Raw genomic sequence first — 13,424 nt, forward strand, 5'->3', positions numbered from 1 at the left:
ACATGGTTATCAGTTTAACAAAGCGAAATTTGTCCAACACTTAGTATAATATTCCAAGATATCCAGATATACCAGCGGCAATCACATCAGGACACCCGGCTGAAAATGCTTCCCGATGCCGTGTCGAAAAGGGTTCGCATTTTAGGGCTGCACAAGCTGCGAGCGGACATTTCCTGCAAAACGCGAAGCCTTCGCTGCCGCACCGAAGGAAACGACCGAAGAGGAAAGGAAGCAGAGTTAGGGAAAAGCGTCATCGCCAGCCAGCCCGCGGCGCAAGATGTGCGCGGCGTTATGTTTTATATCCGGAATGCTTCAGTTTTACATAAAGACAGTCGGCGCGCGGCTTTATCTTAATGTCCATAAAGATAACGCGACGGCCACGAGTGCGCCACAACCGTTGACGATGACGTCGAGGACGAAAACGACGTCGATGTGCGAGCGGAGAAGGATTCTCCGCGTCGTATAAAACCGGAAGGGACGGCTGCGTCGAGCGTGCCGGATGACTACTTTGAAAGGAAGACGCAAATAAAATAATTCCGGTATACATCAAAATCACAACAAATTTTCAAATATTGGCGATTACATTCGCTTAAAAGCTGAAAAGTCATTTGCAATATACAGCCTTAATGCTGTTTGAGTTTTATTCGTCGTATTCTTTGTGCACAAGAAAGAAATAAACTTTTAAAAACTAATTTTGTGCACTGAATGACCGTAAAGTTTGCATCCAAGCAGCGCAAACTGTGGCGTTAGTTTGGACGCGCGCAAATGAATCGCACGCCTTCCTTTCATTTCGCAGCTTTTTCGAAATAAAATTTAAATAAACAATGAGCGCCGAATCTTTAATTAAGAAGTTTTGAAGCGGAATTCCACCAGCATCGAGCACATCCGTTTTTGGCATGCTGGTTTCTTATAGCAAGAACAATAGACAAAAGTTTCAACTCTTCTTCGAATCATTAAAAGCAAAAAAATGTAAATAATTGTATGAAAAATTAAATAAGAAACAAATTACATATTTACATCACTTGTTCTATAAATAGATCTCAAGCAAGCAGAAATATATGACTTTCCCTAGTATTAAATGAACTTAGAAGTAATTCCACGTGGTAGAATTGCAAACAATACCTCAAAAAGCAGTTCGGTAGCAGCGCGAGTGTTTGCATATCGTTCTGCTGGAAGAACATTGAACAAGTGACGAAAAGGCGGCAATTAAGTGGAAGTGCGTGTAGTTAGAATGTTTGAAGTGGTGAATTAACGAACAATGAGCATAGGGAATCACAATGTAGACGTCTCAAGCATACAGCAGTAAGCCGCAGTTAGACGGTTGGCAAGCTTGTTCAATTTAGTATGTAATCTCAACTTGTTTGACAGTGACTGACGAAAATTAGAATAAAATATCACAACGATTTTTTGTTCATTATTCCTCGTTAAGACATGATTTATTAAATACATAGATAACATAAATGTCACTCGAGTTGTTTCCAAACGAATGGTCATAATGTGGCGATGCCCGCAGATAAGAAAATGTTGGACAATAAAATCGTCATTATGCAAGCGGAACAAATCCGAGCGTCACACGTTGCCCCACGCTCATAAATACTCCCTGGGGGAAATTTACGCCCCGAGCCGAAAGTTTGACGGTGCTGCCGCGCATAATTTAGCAAATCTGGTAACATTTACCGGCGGTGCCGATATGAACGCGTCACATTCGTTGGCAGCCATCGCACAAACGCGAAAATGCGCCGAGTGCTCGAATAACCGTATCATGATGATAACTTCAAATATACAAACACATTATGCATTTGCATGTGGGCGTCGATGTTATACGCGGGCGCGTAGGGAAAGAGACACGTCACGTTGAATTTAAATCACGATGAAAAATGCACTCTCTGCGCGTCGCGCTGGCGTTTTTTCTCATGTTTAGCGCCACTCGCACGTTTACCACCTCTCGTCGCATGATGATACCCACGCGCCGCAACAGCGAAGGGAAGGATATTAAGGCGACGGGATGAAACGATGCCTTCACGGTGTAATGCGTTTTATTGCATTCATAGTGCCGAATACTCTTGCGCGGAAAAATGAAAAGTGTTGGAATTTATTGCCCGGCCTGAATTTCACCAACGTGTACGCGTACAGGTTGCATAAATTGCAGCAAACATAGTACAACATACGTTTTCATGACGAAACATAAATTTCCATTACTCGAGATTTACTTTACCACTAAAGCGACAAATCGCATGCTGTTATTTAAATACTCATCTTGGTAATGGATAAAACACTGAAAACTGTCAGACAGTCTATATCAACATAGCAGGTTATACTAACTCAAATGAATTGCTACGTAAATGTATGCCCTGTCTTGTTTGGATAATTACAAACCGGGCCACTGAGTACGCAGTGGAGACTGCCAAAAATTGTGCGTCCGAGTTATCCACATTAGGGGTAATCGCAAGGGTCAGATCTACCCTGCCTCGCTTGGGGGGACCGCCATGTTGATCACGACAACCTCTACGGCGTATACGCATACATGCAGACCCTTTTTACCTGAATATCAAACACGCACCTTTGCAAATTGCGTTTGACTTTACATTTGAGACATCTAGGAGACAAAACTGCATATTTAAGTAGCTCTTGAATTCTAAGAAATGTTCTTGTTTGTATATATTTAGATTATGTAAACATTTATATAAAAAACACATGCTTTATTTATAATTAAGTTCTCGAAATAATTTATGCACTCTCGTATGTGGTATTCGGTGTATTGGTGCATGAAAACTCGCATTTAATGGCATTGTTACGCAAACACGTAGTTCGAAAGGGCGTAGTTGTTAGTTGTAATAATTTGCGTTACGTGCCGCTGGGTCGTAAAAATATTATTTGCAGTTTCTCGCAATGAAATAGTCAATTTATGTTTGCACTGCAAACCAACAACTACAAATCACGTCAAATCATTTATATATTAATAAATGTTTGATGTAAATAATTTACATTAAAAATTAAAGAATAATTTAAATATATCAAAATATTATATTATACTCGCTGCATTAAATGAATACTGTTATATAACCAAATTAAAATTTAATAATAAATGCGATGATAAAAAGTTTACAAATGTGCCGTGTGTATTCACCTGATTGAGATACATAAATTTTCGTTAGCACTGCTGTGTGTGATAGATAAATGTACATATCCGCAGAGCAAATAATCCAAAACTCCAAAGCCAACAGACGCGAAATAATTCAATCGGAATATAAAGTGGGTTATCCGCACGTGGTGCACGCACGCACCGCAAGCTCGGTCGCCATGTTCGAAAGCATCTCGCACGCAAGATGTGGGGGATCGAAGCAGAAACAGCAGAAGCAGTGGAAGCGGTGACCAGGCAAGCGGGCGGTATATTTTAAATTAAGTGAAAACAAGGATTTCGCCTTGTATATAAATGGCATCGTGTGAAGCGTACGGCTGGTCGGCGGTGGGACGCTTCTTGAGCCTTCGACGAAAACCGGGATCAACACGGACGTCGACCTACCGCAAGCAGCGGGCTGCTTCCAAACAACTATGAGAATTCCAAAGGGAAAACAAAATATCGCTGACCACATTGCGTTCAAGTTGAACTAAATGTTCCAAATGGGGTTTCGACTATAAAATTTTTCATCGTAACGCAACCACATTAAGAAAACTGTGGATTTAAACCGAAATGGATTTTGCATGCACTGAAGATAAATAATACGCCAACGACAGCGGAGAAAACTCCTTTTGTCGACATGTACACCCGACACGTTCGCTACGTCCCAGTGGTTGGTCCCCGCTTGGTTCCACGCGCCAGTCAAGCACAACGTTTCTATTTTCTCTCGACTAGCGGCAGTAGGTACGGATTCTGGTGCCGCCTGCCACACTCAACGATTCTGAACGCGATGCATTCGTTGCGCATTTCGGCCGTGAACCTTCCCGAGGACGACTACTCCACTTTATAGAGCTTTTCCACGGTTTACTATTGCTGCCTGTGCTATTGTGCCATACGTTGCCACTGTAGCAGACGCGGTCCGTTAGGCATTCGGTAAAATTTAATGTCATGCATATTCGCGCAGGCTTTGCACCGAATGGGACCGGGACCGGCATCCGGGGGCCAACATCCGAATTCGAAAGCGCGATGCCATGCACATGGCCACAAGTACATAATGCACGTTCATGGGACGAAAGTGTGCAACAAATAGTGGAGAATGCAGGGATTTCATAATGCGATGCGGTGAACGGTCAGAGCGGTTGTTCTCGCACATGTGCATAAAACACGACGGCTGCAACAACTGCACAAATAGCATGTGTGAGTGTAAAGTAGTGAAATAGGCGCAAACGGACACCTCTGGGGTTATTCCTAAATGCAAACTGACCCGCATGGAATTGGAAAATCAACGAACATCAATTCAATATTAGCAATTTCTGCATTGTTTACTTTTCTGCTTTAATGGATTGTCTAATTACAAAACCAGATCATTTTTCTCTAACTATATTTTCTATAATCCAGAAAAAAACACAATATTGATAAAATATTATGTCTCCCTTAAAAAAAACTTTTTTTTCCTAAAGTATTCTGATCCTGCCAAGTATCACTTTTATTCAAGACATTTTTTCCTGGTATATGATACTCATCTTTATAAAAAAGATATCCGCTATAGAAAAAAGACATATACTGAATATAAATATACAAAGTGTTTTAAATCTCCAAAAAAATTAAATAATAAATGGCAAGTGCCAGGCTTCAAATTAATTTCGATTCAAAGTTGTGAAGTATCAATAAAAATACAATTTAAAATGCCAAAACCCCGCACGCACATGCATGTAAAGATCAAACACAAATTTTCATTTGTTGTACGTACCGAAAAAAAGGCACAAAGGAATCGGCACTCGTTTCGCCTTTGAGTTAGATGCGTGTAAGCGCTCGTATGTGTTTTATAAATAAATTGTGAAACGTGAACACTGCGCCGAAAAAAATGTAAAAACGTATCGAGATCAGATCCGTCGTAAATCCCACCGCCACCGTCGCAGCATTCCGAAAGAGCGATGCTTGCCAATATTCGGATGGCGGGCGCAAATTCGTTACAACAATACGCGATGATCGCAAGCGTGCACCGACCAAAAAAGCAAATCACCATATAAACGACGCCATGAACACCCATTCGTATCTATGTCGCAGTGGCAGCGCGGAAACGCTGCGCTTTTTTGCGTGCGATGAAGACAAAAGAGCAATTTAATGGATTACGAGGCATGGAAAGGGTTTGGGCTGTGTTTAACGTTGTTGCTGTTTGTTTTTTTCGTGCCACCCTAACGGTAGATTGCTGTGCGCAATGTTTGTAATTCGTTGACCTGTATCTATAAACGAGGTAATCGTTCGTATCTATACGTGTAGTTGTGTTTATCAATAGGCAAATTGCGCATGGTATTTTGCAAAATTGCCGCCGTCAAAATGCACAAAAAAAATGGTGTGGAAAGCCATTTTAGTGAATACGGTTATTTTTCGATTATTGACGTTGCGCATGATAGCAATTTCGAAACGAACAACTTTTGACACGAACGTTTCAAACAGTTTTAATTTACAAAAATGTCTGTTTCCTGTTATATACATTGCAGATGTTAAAAAATAGATTAATATCACGAGAATTGGTTTTTACAACAAACAAAAAACTCGATTTTTTTCTTTTATAGAAATCCAACTTTAATTTCTTTATTTTCCGAGCATTTCCTAACTGAATAAATAAATCCTGAATGCGCACTTAATATTTCAATGCTAATGAATCGCATGCAAAAATGCGCAACTTAATACTTCCAAAAAGCGTTTAGAATCGTTTAAAACTTTGCGCCATAATTCATAATCATATGACGTATTTTTTCGCCAGCGCGATCGTCGAGGTCACAAAAAAAACCGCCGATGCCAGAAGTGAAGTTTCCCAAAGTTGTGCTCGCCCTTTTTGCCACCCTTTGCAATCGCTGAAACTCGCCGTGGAAAAATGCAAAAAGCGCACGGCTTCGGCCGTTCAACCACCACTTTCGTTCGTGTTTCATGCGCACGCAATAAAGTTACCGCGATATGCTGGACGCCCGAACGCGTTTATGTAAATTTCGAATGTGATAAGCTAACCGCAAAACCGGAACACGGCAATGGACTAAAGGGACCCCAATTAACGTCAAAAACAATTCCGTCATTAAACAATGACGCCGAAGCATCGCTAAACGATACAAAACTCATTTTAACCCGCGGCCCCACGCAGAGGTCGATCTTCAGTTTCCGCCAACTACGCGTGTGTGGAGCTACTACCGGCTAATATTTATCAAGTACGTGAGTTGGAAATTTACAAACAAAATTTCCAATGTTTACTCTTCACTCTCCAGCATGCGAATTATGCATGTTAGGTTGTAAGTTGATTTTAGGGTGAAAATCTAGTTCCGTCCGAGCTTTGCGAACGGTCTAATTATTCTAAAAACAACGAATGAACATGAATATGACTTCGGGCGGTATTATGCGAAAAGTTTCGTGGTAAAAGGTTCATGGAACGGGAGGAGCATGAAACTGGGTGCAAATGTAAGACGAAACTTTAAAGTGGAATCCTCGGACGAAACATTTTTACTCTATTCGGGAATAGCGAAAGGGATTTTACATATTTTAAATTTCCATACAGAAAGGAGAAACGCCGCAATCCCATCGAAGCAAAATCACCATTGAATTAGCGCTGGGTTAACCGATGAATGAAGTATCCACAGGATTATAATGAAAGTTTTGCGAGAAGTTTGAAGAAATGAGTTAAAATTTTAAAGTAGATTTTGTACTTACTACAGAAAAGTATAAAAATTAAATTGTTAAAATCAATAAAGATAATTTTAATTTTAAGCAATTTTTACCGAAAAGAAAGTTGTACTATTGTATATTTTGCTAGTACGGTTTTGTTTCCGTCTGTACGCTGCACGTACCCTATCCAGTTTGCATAATTATTAACTACGGCTTCAACTCCTTCAATGTTCATCCTTCCAGACAACTAGCTCTCCCTCTAACCTCCTACCATCATCTTGGCTTGGTGCATTGCATCACACTTTACGTAGCAAAGTTGTTCAATCGTCTTTAGCGACCGGTTAGACCCCAGCTCGGGCACACTACGTGCAAGAATAAGAACTGGCTGACTGGAGTTGTTCGGAACTCAATTTTTGCGAACGAGCGCGCTTGGGAATCCCGAATTTTCCACCGTGACGCGCCCCTCTGTTCGTTCATTTTCATCTGCGACTACATCAAACTTCTTTGCATATCGACTGCGACCGGGATATACACGTCGAAGCTAAACTCGCTTAACTGGCCCGACCTCAAACACGACTCGACTTGACTGCCGCGCCGGAAACTCGGGTGACATCGACGTCGACGTCTACGTAAATTTCCCGGACGAAACGCAAAGAATAGAAGTGCGAACGCGTCGCAAGCGCAACCGCAAAACTGGCGGCAAGTTTTAATGAAATTTATTAAGTCGTATTTAGACGGAATTAAGTGGTATTAAACAAAATGACCTATTAGTTTGTCACGTCAGAGTCGCTCGTACGAGTACGTACAGCGTCAATACTCGTACATAAGCAGCTAAGAACATGCCATGCTAAACAGCTTTAAAAATTTTCAATTAACTTTTACTGGTGTTGAAGCAAATTCACGAAAATCACGATGAGCAAATGTAAGATGATAAACGAATGTAATTAAGCATGAAAAGCATTGTGCTCGCATGGTTGAATAAATTCGGCTAAATTTAATATTATACAGAAGTAATGAGAAACGTACGTGTATATTAGTTTAATTTTCATTCATAACGAAATAAAGCAGGAACACAAAATTTAATTAATCATTTAATGATGAATATGAAAAGCTCATCACTTATTTTACTGTTAAATCAACAAATTTCTTCGAAAAGGTCAATAATTTTGCAAGAATCTGCAGAATATTTTTAGATACATTTATGTAATGTATAAAAATAAATACAAATGAAAAAATGAAAAACACCCTAATAAATTATGTTCCGCTAAATAAATTTTTGCAAGATTGCGGTACGAGTGCATAATCTTTATAAATATCCCGGTTATATAAATTAGTCCTGTCGTCGTTTCAATTTATACCGGAAACAATAAAAAGTGTTATTCATATTTACGCTTAGTGACGATCTTGTCCAACAACATTAATTGCCACAGTTTGTATTAATTATAATTTAATAATAGTTTGCAAACTTGGAATATTATTCATTTAACTATACGCTATAAAAATTTTAAACTTTCCTAGGTTGACGCTTTTATGTTTCCTATTTTCTATTAAACTTCCTGAAACATTCATTATACTAGTGCTGCGCATGGGACGCTAGCGCCCGCTCAAAAGTTCTTTATTAACCCTAATAAATCCCCGGCCATTCGCCGGAGACTTTTTCCGAGCATTCTGTTTTCTTTTTTTCGTGCCGTGGTGACACTTCCGGGCCGAGATGAAAGAAGACACGGCGACGAAAGTAGCAGGAATGAATACAAGTGTTTTCTCGCTTCTTTATGCACTTTTTTGCGTCCTCGATTATTTTTTTACCATCCGTCTCTCGTTAGTAGGGCATGGTTATGCATTAGCATTTAGTATGCCCGCGGTGCTATCATTCCAACCACGGCGTTATCCGTATCCTAGACGCGGAAAGTGAGTGAGTGCATTTTACGAAGCATCTGAGCAGCAGCGAGATGAGTTGGGTTTTACTACAGACCGCGAGCCATAACTATAAACTCAGAATTATTTGAACTAATCTAAATCAACGTACGGCCAAGGATAATTCTTATCCTTGAATGCAGTGTAAAAATATATTATTCAATTTTAAAAGTTCAAGTATAAATAAGAAGAAAAACAATTGATGAAACGTTTGGTTAAAGATCTCAAACAATATTAACATTTACGGGTACTAAATTGACTCAAATAGAAATGTTGTACTATCATGTTGAATGTTTCCTGTGGCAAAAGTACAATTGTTTTGTTAAAATGCATTTTGAGAAGCAAAATGACTATAGAAATATATTGCATTATACAAGATGTTGAAATAACAAGTTTCCACGTCTACTTTTTCTAAAGTTTAACGTGTATGTATCACTTGAAGTTGCTCACATTACTAGCCATTGTTTTGTGTCACTTGTAGGTTTGATACTAATTTAACTTTTTTTGCATTTCTGTAATATTGTCGCAATCAGTATATTTCTGGCGATAAAATCGCACTGAAACGGGACCACAGATGGTTTATCGCCTTCCGCAAAAACATGCCATGCCGATATGTTCTATCTGCTCACCACCGCTCGATTTTCACCACATATTGCCAAACGCACTCGTACAACACGCCTATCGAAATGTATTCGAAATGTATCTGCGGTTGCGTCTATCTTTTTATATCGTCGGGCTTGTCAGCAAGCCAAGGGTAAAACCATAGTAAATATTTACCGAAACATCGACGAGCAACAACATCTACGCACACACAGCTGATTCGGAAAAGGAAGCCGCAGCCAAGCCTTTGGAGTTTTCCATCCGAAAGAAAGTAGTTCGCATTTGAATTCGATTCTCATTCGCGTCTGCATGTACAAACGGTTGCTTTCTATCCCTAGAGGGAGTGCAGCACCCGAACAACAAACAACCCAACAAACAAAATATATTAGAAACTTTAGAAAAGTCGCGAAAATCGAGACAAGCTTATCTGAAATTCAATTGAGACGTCGTCTAGGTGTGTACAAGCAACATGGATAGCATTCCCGGTGAGTGTTTTTGGAAAATATGTTCAAGAACCTTTTGAGAATTGAGCCATATTTTTTATTTTACAGCCGAGATTGGTGTTGAAGCATCTGCAAACAGTATCGAAACTGAAGGACACAGAGTGTCTCATATAGACGTCACTGAGATGAAGCGAGTGACAAGAAATAGTCAAGCTCTACCATCACAAATGGGAAGCAATATGGATGTTTTATCAAATTACGAATCAGACGATGATAATGTTGACGGCAATAATAATGAAAACGCGTTTGCTTTCAAGAAAACACTAGTTCAAGGTAAATAATTAAATAAAAAACACTCACCCATTCGACAAGCAAATTCAGACACCTGAAACAAATAAAAAAAACGTTTAATATTATATTATTAGGAATGATGGATGTTGCACTGATAACAGCAAACGCTAATCAACTACGATACATCATCGAGTTCAACAGCAACTCGAAGACGTATCACTTTGTCTTTGCGATGATAATGATATCGATTCTACTGCAACTAATCGTCGGCATTAGCCTAATATGGATCGGCAAGAGAGGTTATCACGATCACATCGAAGATCACCACGCGCAGCATCCATACACGGACCTGTGCAATAAATTCGTGCTCGTTGCCGTGTTCTTCATCACGGTGATCAACGTTTTCATCGCGACGTTCCCAATTAACGGTCACAATGTGCAAGGGTGATATTAATTGGAAACAAATTGCCGACGATCACCACACGTGCACAAAATGTCCTTTAAATGTAATGTAGGACATAATCTCATAGTTGCGATTTGAAAACATTTAAACATAGGAATAAAGCGGACATTAAATTTGAGTTATACGATGTCCGACGGAATCTCCGCAAGTTTTTACATAAAGCAAAACGGTCAATTTCTTTCGCAAACGACCCATAAAACCAAAAGACCCGTTAAGACCGTTCTCAATATTTTCGCCAAACGCGTTTCCTCTTTTATTTCACATAAAACGCAAATAAAATCTAAGCAAAAAACAAATAGACTATTGGTGCACATAGTAAAAACATTCATTCACCTTTCACATCGTTCGCAATTTGATTTTTGCTTTCTAGGACTTTTTCTAGCTTAGTTTAATGTGTGTTACAAAATTGGAGCAATTTTATTACTAGCAATCTTTTAAACGTAGATTAAGTTTGGTTGGAATTAATCATATTATCATGATAGATTATTTGACTAGCGACCGCATTCAAGAGATGTCTCCAAATAAATACAGGGCGTCTTTTGAAAACACTCTTCGCAGATGTGAAATATACTTTTCTAATGAAATGCAACACTTAGTGGGCGCTGTTAATAAAACTAGCCGGAATCCTTGAAGACATCTAACATGACCGAGAATGTCTCTGCCTTCTGGGATGGAAACCAGCTTGCAACGCTTCAAGCTCCCAACGTCGCGCCTCGTTTCGGCTAATTGAGACCGAATGCTACGGAATACGTTCCGCATCTTCCTGCGCTCTGCGTTCGCTTAAATGATTTATAATTCCGGGCGTAATTCCAATTTGATAATTATTCTCGATGCCATTGCCACATCTCGGTCGTCTCCGCCTTCGTTAGCAGCAAGCAATGTTTCAGACCTTCGAGTGGTTTTCGCCAGCCTCATTCCTGCAATGCAGCCGGCGTGCGATTGCGATAAGAAACAAAAGAACGAAAACAAAGTAGCGAACGGTGGCGAGTTTTCAAGCGGCTGTCAAGTTTCTAGATTTCCGGATGCCATAAATTCTCAATTGCTCAACAGCTATTCAATTTGGGTGAGATGTAACAGTGCGGAAGAGTTGAATGGTGGAAGACGTAGTAATTTGTTAATTTGGATGAACGTATACTTTTTTTTATCTAATAATCTGCTTAACATCAAATTGGGGATGTTCTATTTTTCGAGTATAGCCACATGTAGATATTTAATATCCGTGTCAGAGAAATAGAAACCAAAGCGCTGGCAAATGTTCAACAATGAGCGACGTATAACTTTCTTAATTAATTATAACAGAATACTAATTACGAAACCACGCGCTATCCGAAACGGATCTCTTGACGAGCAGCGCTTTGAACGCTAGAACGCTAGTTTTGTTCGCTTTGAACACCGAAATTTCTTCTTATTAAATTATCTGACCAAAAACGGCAAGCTACACACAACTTCCAACTGCGCAAAACTATTACTAACGAGGCTAACGCAAAGAAGAACAATTTAACGTAAAATAAACATATACATACGACGAAGAAACTGTTCAAAGTCATAGAATATTAATATTTGCACGAAGGAAAAAACGAGTTAAGCAAACTATGTAGTTTTGCACATTTTACATTGCGCAAGAAATTGGAAGTGCTACAAAATTCATATCGGGGTTAAAGAAAAAGCGAACAAGTCAAGTATTCTCAAAGAAACAAAGGAATACAATATTACAGAGCAAGCTGAAACAACTGATCTTCGGATAGCAAAAGACAAAATTGTGCAACCTAATAGTTCCTTTTCCTGGCTTTGCTTCAACGAAACGGTCCTCGTAGGAGAGGAGCCGAGCACAGCTTTGTGTGTTTTCTCATCAGGATTCGCCCGGCTCTCCTGCGCCGGTGGTGCAAGTGAGCACAGAAAAGAAACAAAGAGATAATTTGCTTACAATTATTTCCATTTGAATTCCTGCATTTTCTACACCTCGAAATAATTAATTTACGTCCGCTTATTTACGTTTCGTCTAATTAGACAAAATCAAATTGAAAGTGTCTATTTAATTAAAATACTGCGGAAATAAAGCAAACGAAACTGTGCTAAAAAGCGAAGAATTCAATTAATTACTTGTTATTAGTAATTTTTGTGTAGAAACACGCAAAGATACAAAGTTACAATCAGATATTGCAGCGCTGTTGCGGAATATTCGTTTGAAGTTTCTTCTCGAAGCGATAAAATGCAAAGTGCGCTTCTTTCGTGTTTATCTTATATTAATTCTCGAGGCTTACAAAGCATAATTACAATTCTTTGTAAACTGAACTTTTTCTATCCGGTGAATTCGCGTTTCTGTCTTCTCAATTTCCATAACCAACATTGCGAAATAATTCACCCGCATTGTCCACTTGGAATAGTGAAAAATCACGCAAAATTTATTTAAAACTTAGCGCACAACTTTCGTGCCAGCTAAACGAGAAAGAAAACGAGCGCCAAAATAAAACGTTGTGGATAATTTATTACTTGGAGCGCCCGCGTCGTTTCAGAGGGAGAGAATGTCGGCGTTGCTCCTTAGCGAGTGTATTAAGAGCGACAGCGCTGCGACACATAATAGTAATCAATATAAAATGGTCCAGGCATTCATTTGAAGCATCCACGCAGATTGAAACTAACTACACCCAAGAGTGGCACCGACAAAAGAAGATCCCCTGAAAGGCAACGACACACACAATCCACTTTGACGCGTATAAAAGTCTACCCCAAGAAGACCGTCAAACGCACTCGAATAATATAAGAAGCTATGAGTAAAGTACTTTCCAGTTTTGCGCTCGGACCGCATGTCCGCATATCAACTCCGGGGACAATATGGCATGGTTATCGTCGCGACGTGGCGCGTGTCCGAGCGACCCGCGTCACAAAAACAATGGAAATAAATGGTTCGAGATAATGGATGCGCAAAAGTCCCAGTCGCGTC

General features: G+C 39.6%; 2 protein-coding genes across 2 annotated transcripts in view; one reads left to right on the forward strand and one right to left on the reverse strand.

Moving 5' to 3' along the window:
• Positions 1-13,424, reverse strand: part of LOC135793685 (cysteine-rich motor neuron 1 protein-like) — a 143,452-nt gene that overhangs the window by 109,977 nt on the left and 20,051 nt on the right. Inside the window, exon 4 of the mRNA XM_065304746.1 lies at positions 10,090-10,114. The gene's annotated coding sequence lies outside the window, so the exon portion shown is untranslated. The remainder of the gene's footprint in view (positions 1-10,089; positions 10,115-13,424) is intronic.
• Positions 9,475-10,779, forward strand: LOC135793686 (ninjurin-1-like). Its single transcript, XM_065304747.1, has 3 exons — positions 9,475-9,771; positions 9,838-10,062; positions 10,155-10,779. Exons 1-3 carry the CDS (start codon positions 9,756-9,758, stop codon positions 10,466-10,468), a joined length of 555 nt encoding a protein of 184 aa, XP_065160819.1. The 5' UTR covers positions 9,475-9,755; the 3' UTR covers positions 10,469-10,779.

The sequence above is a fragment of the Atheta coriaria genome, unplaced genomic scaffold, assembly GCF_025399875.1.
Source record: "Atheta coriaria isolate IRGN ID8LTWV9N9 unplaced genomic scaffold, Caltech_Dcor_3.1 hic_scaffold_6_pilon, whole genome shotgun sequence".
Lineage (NCBI taxonomy): Eukaryota > Metazoa > Arthropoda > Insecta > Coleoptera > Staphylinidae > Dalotia > Dalotia coriaria.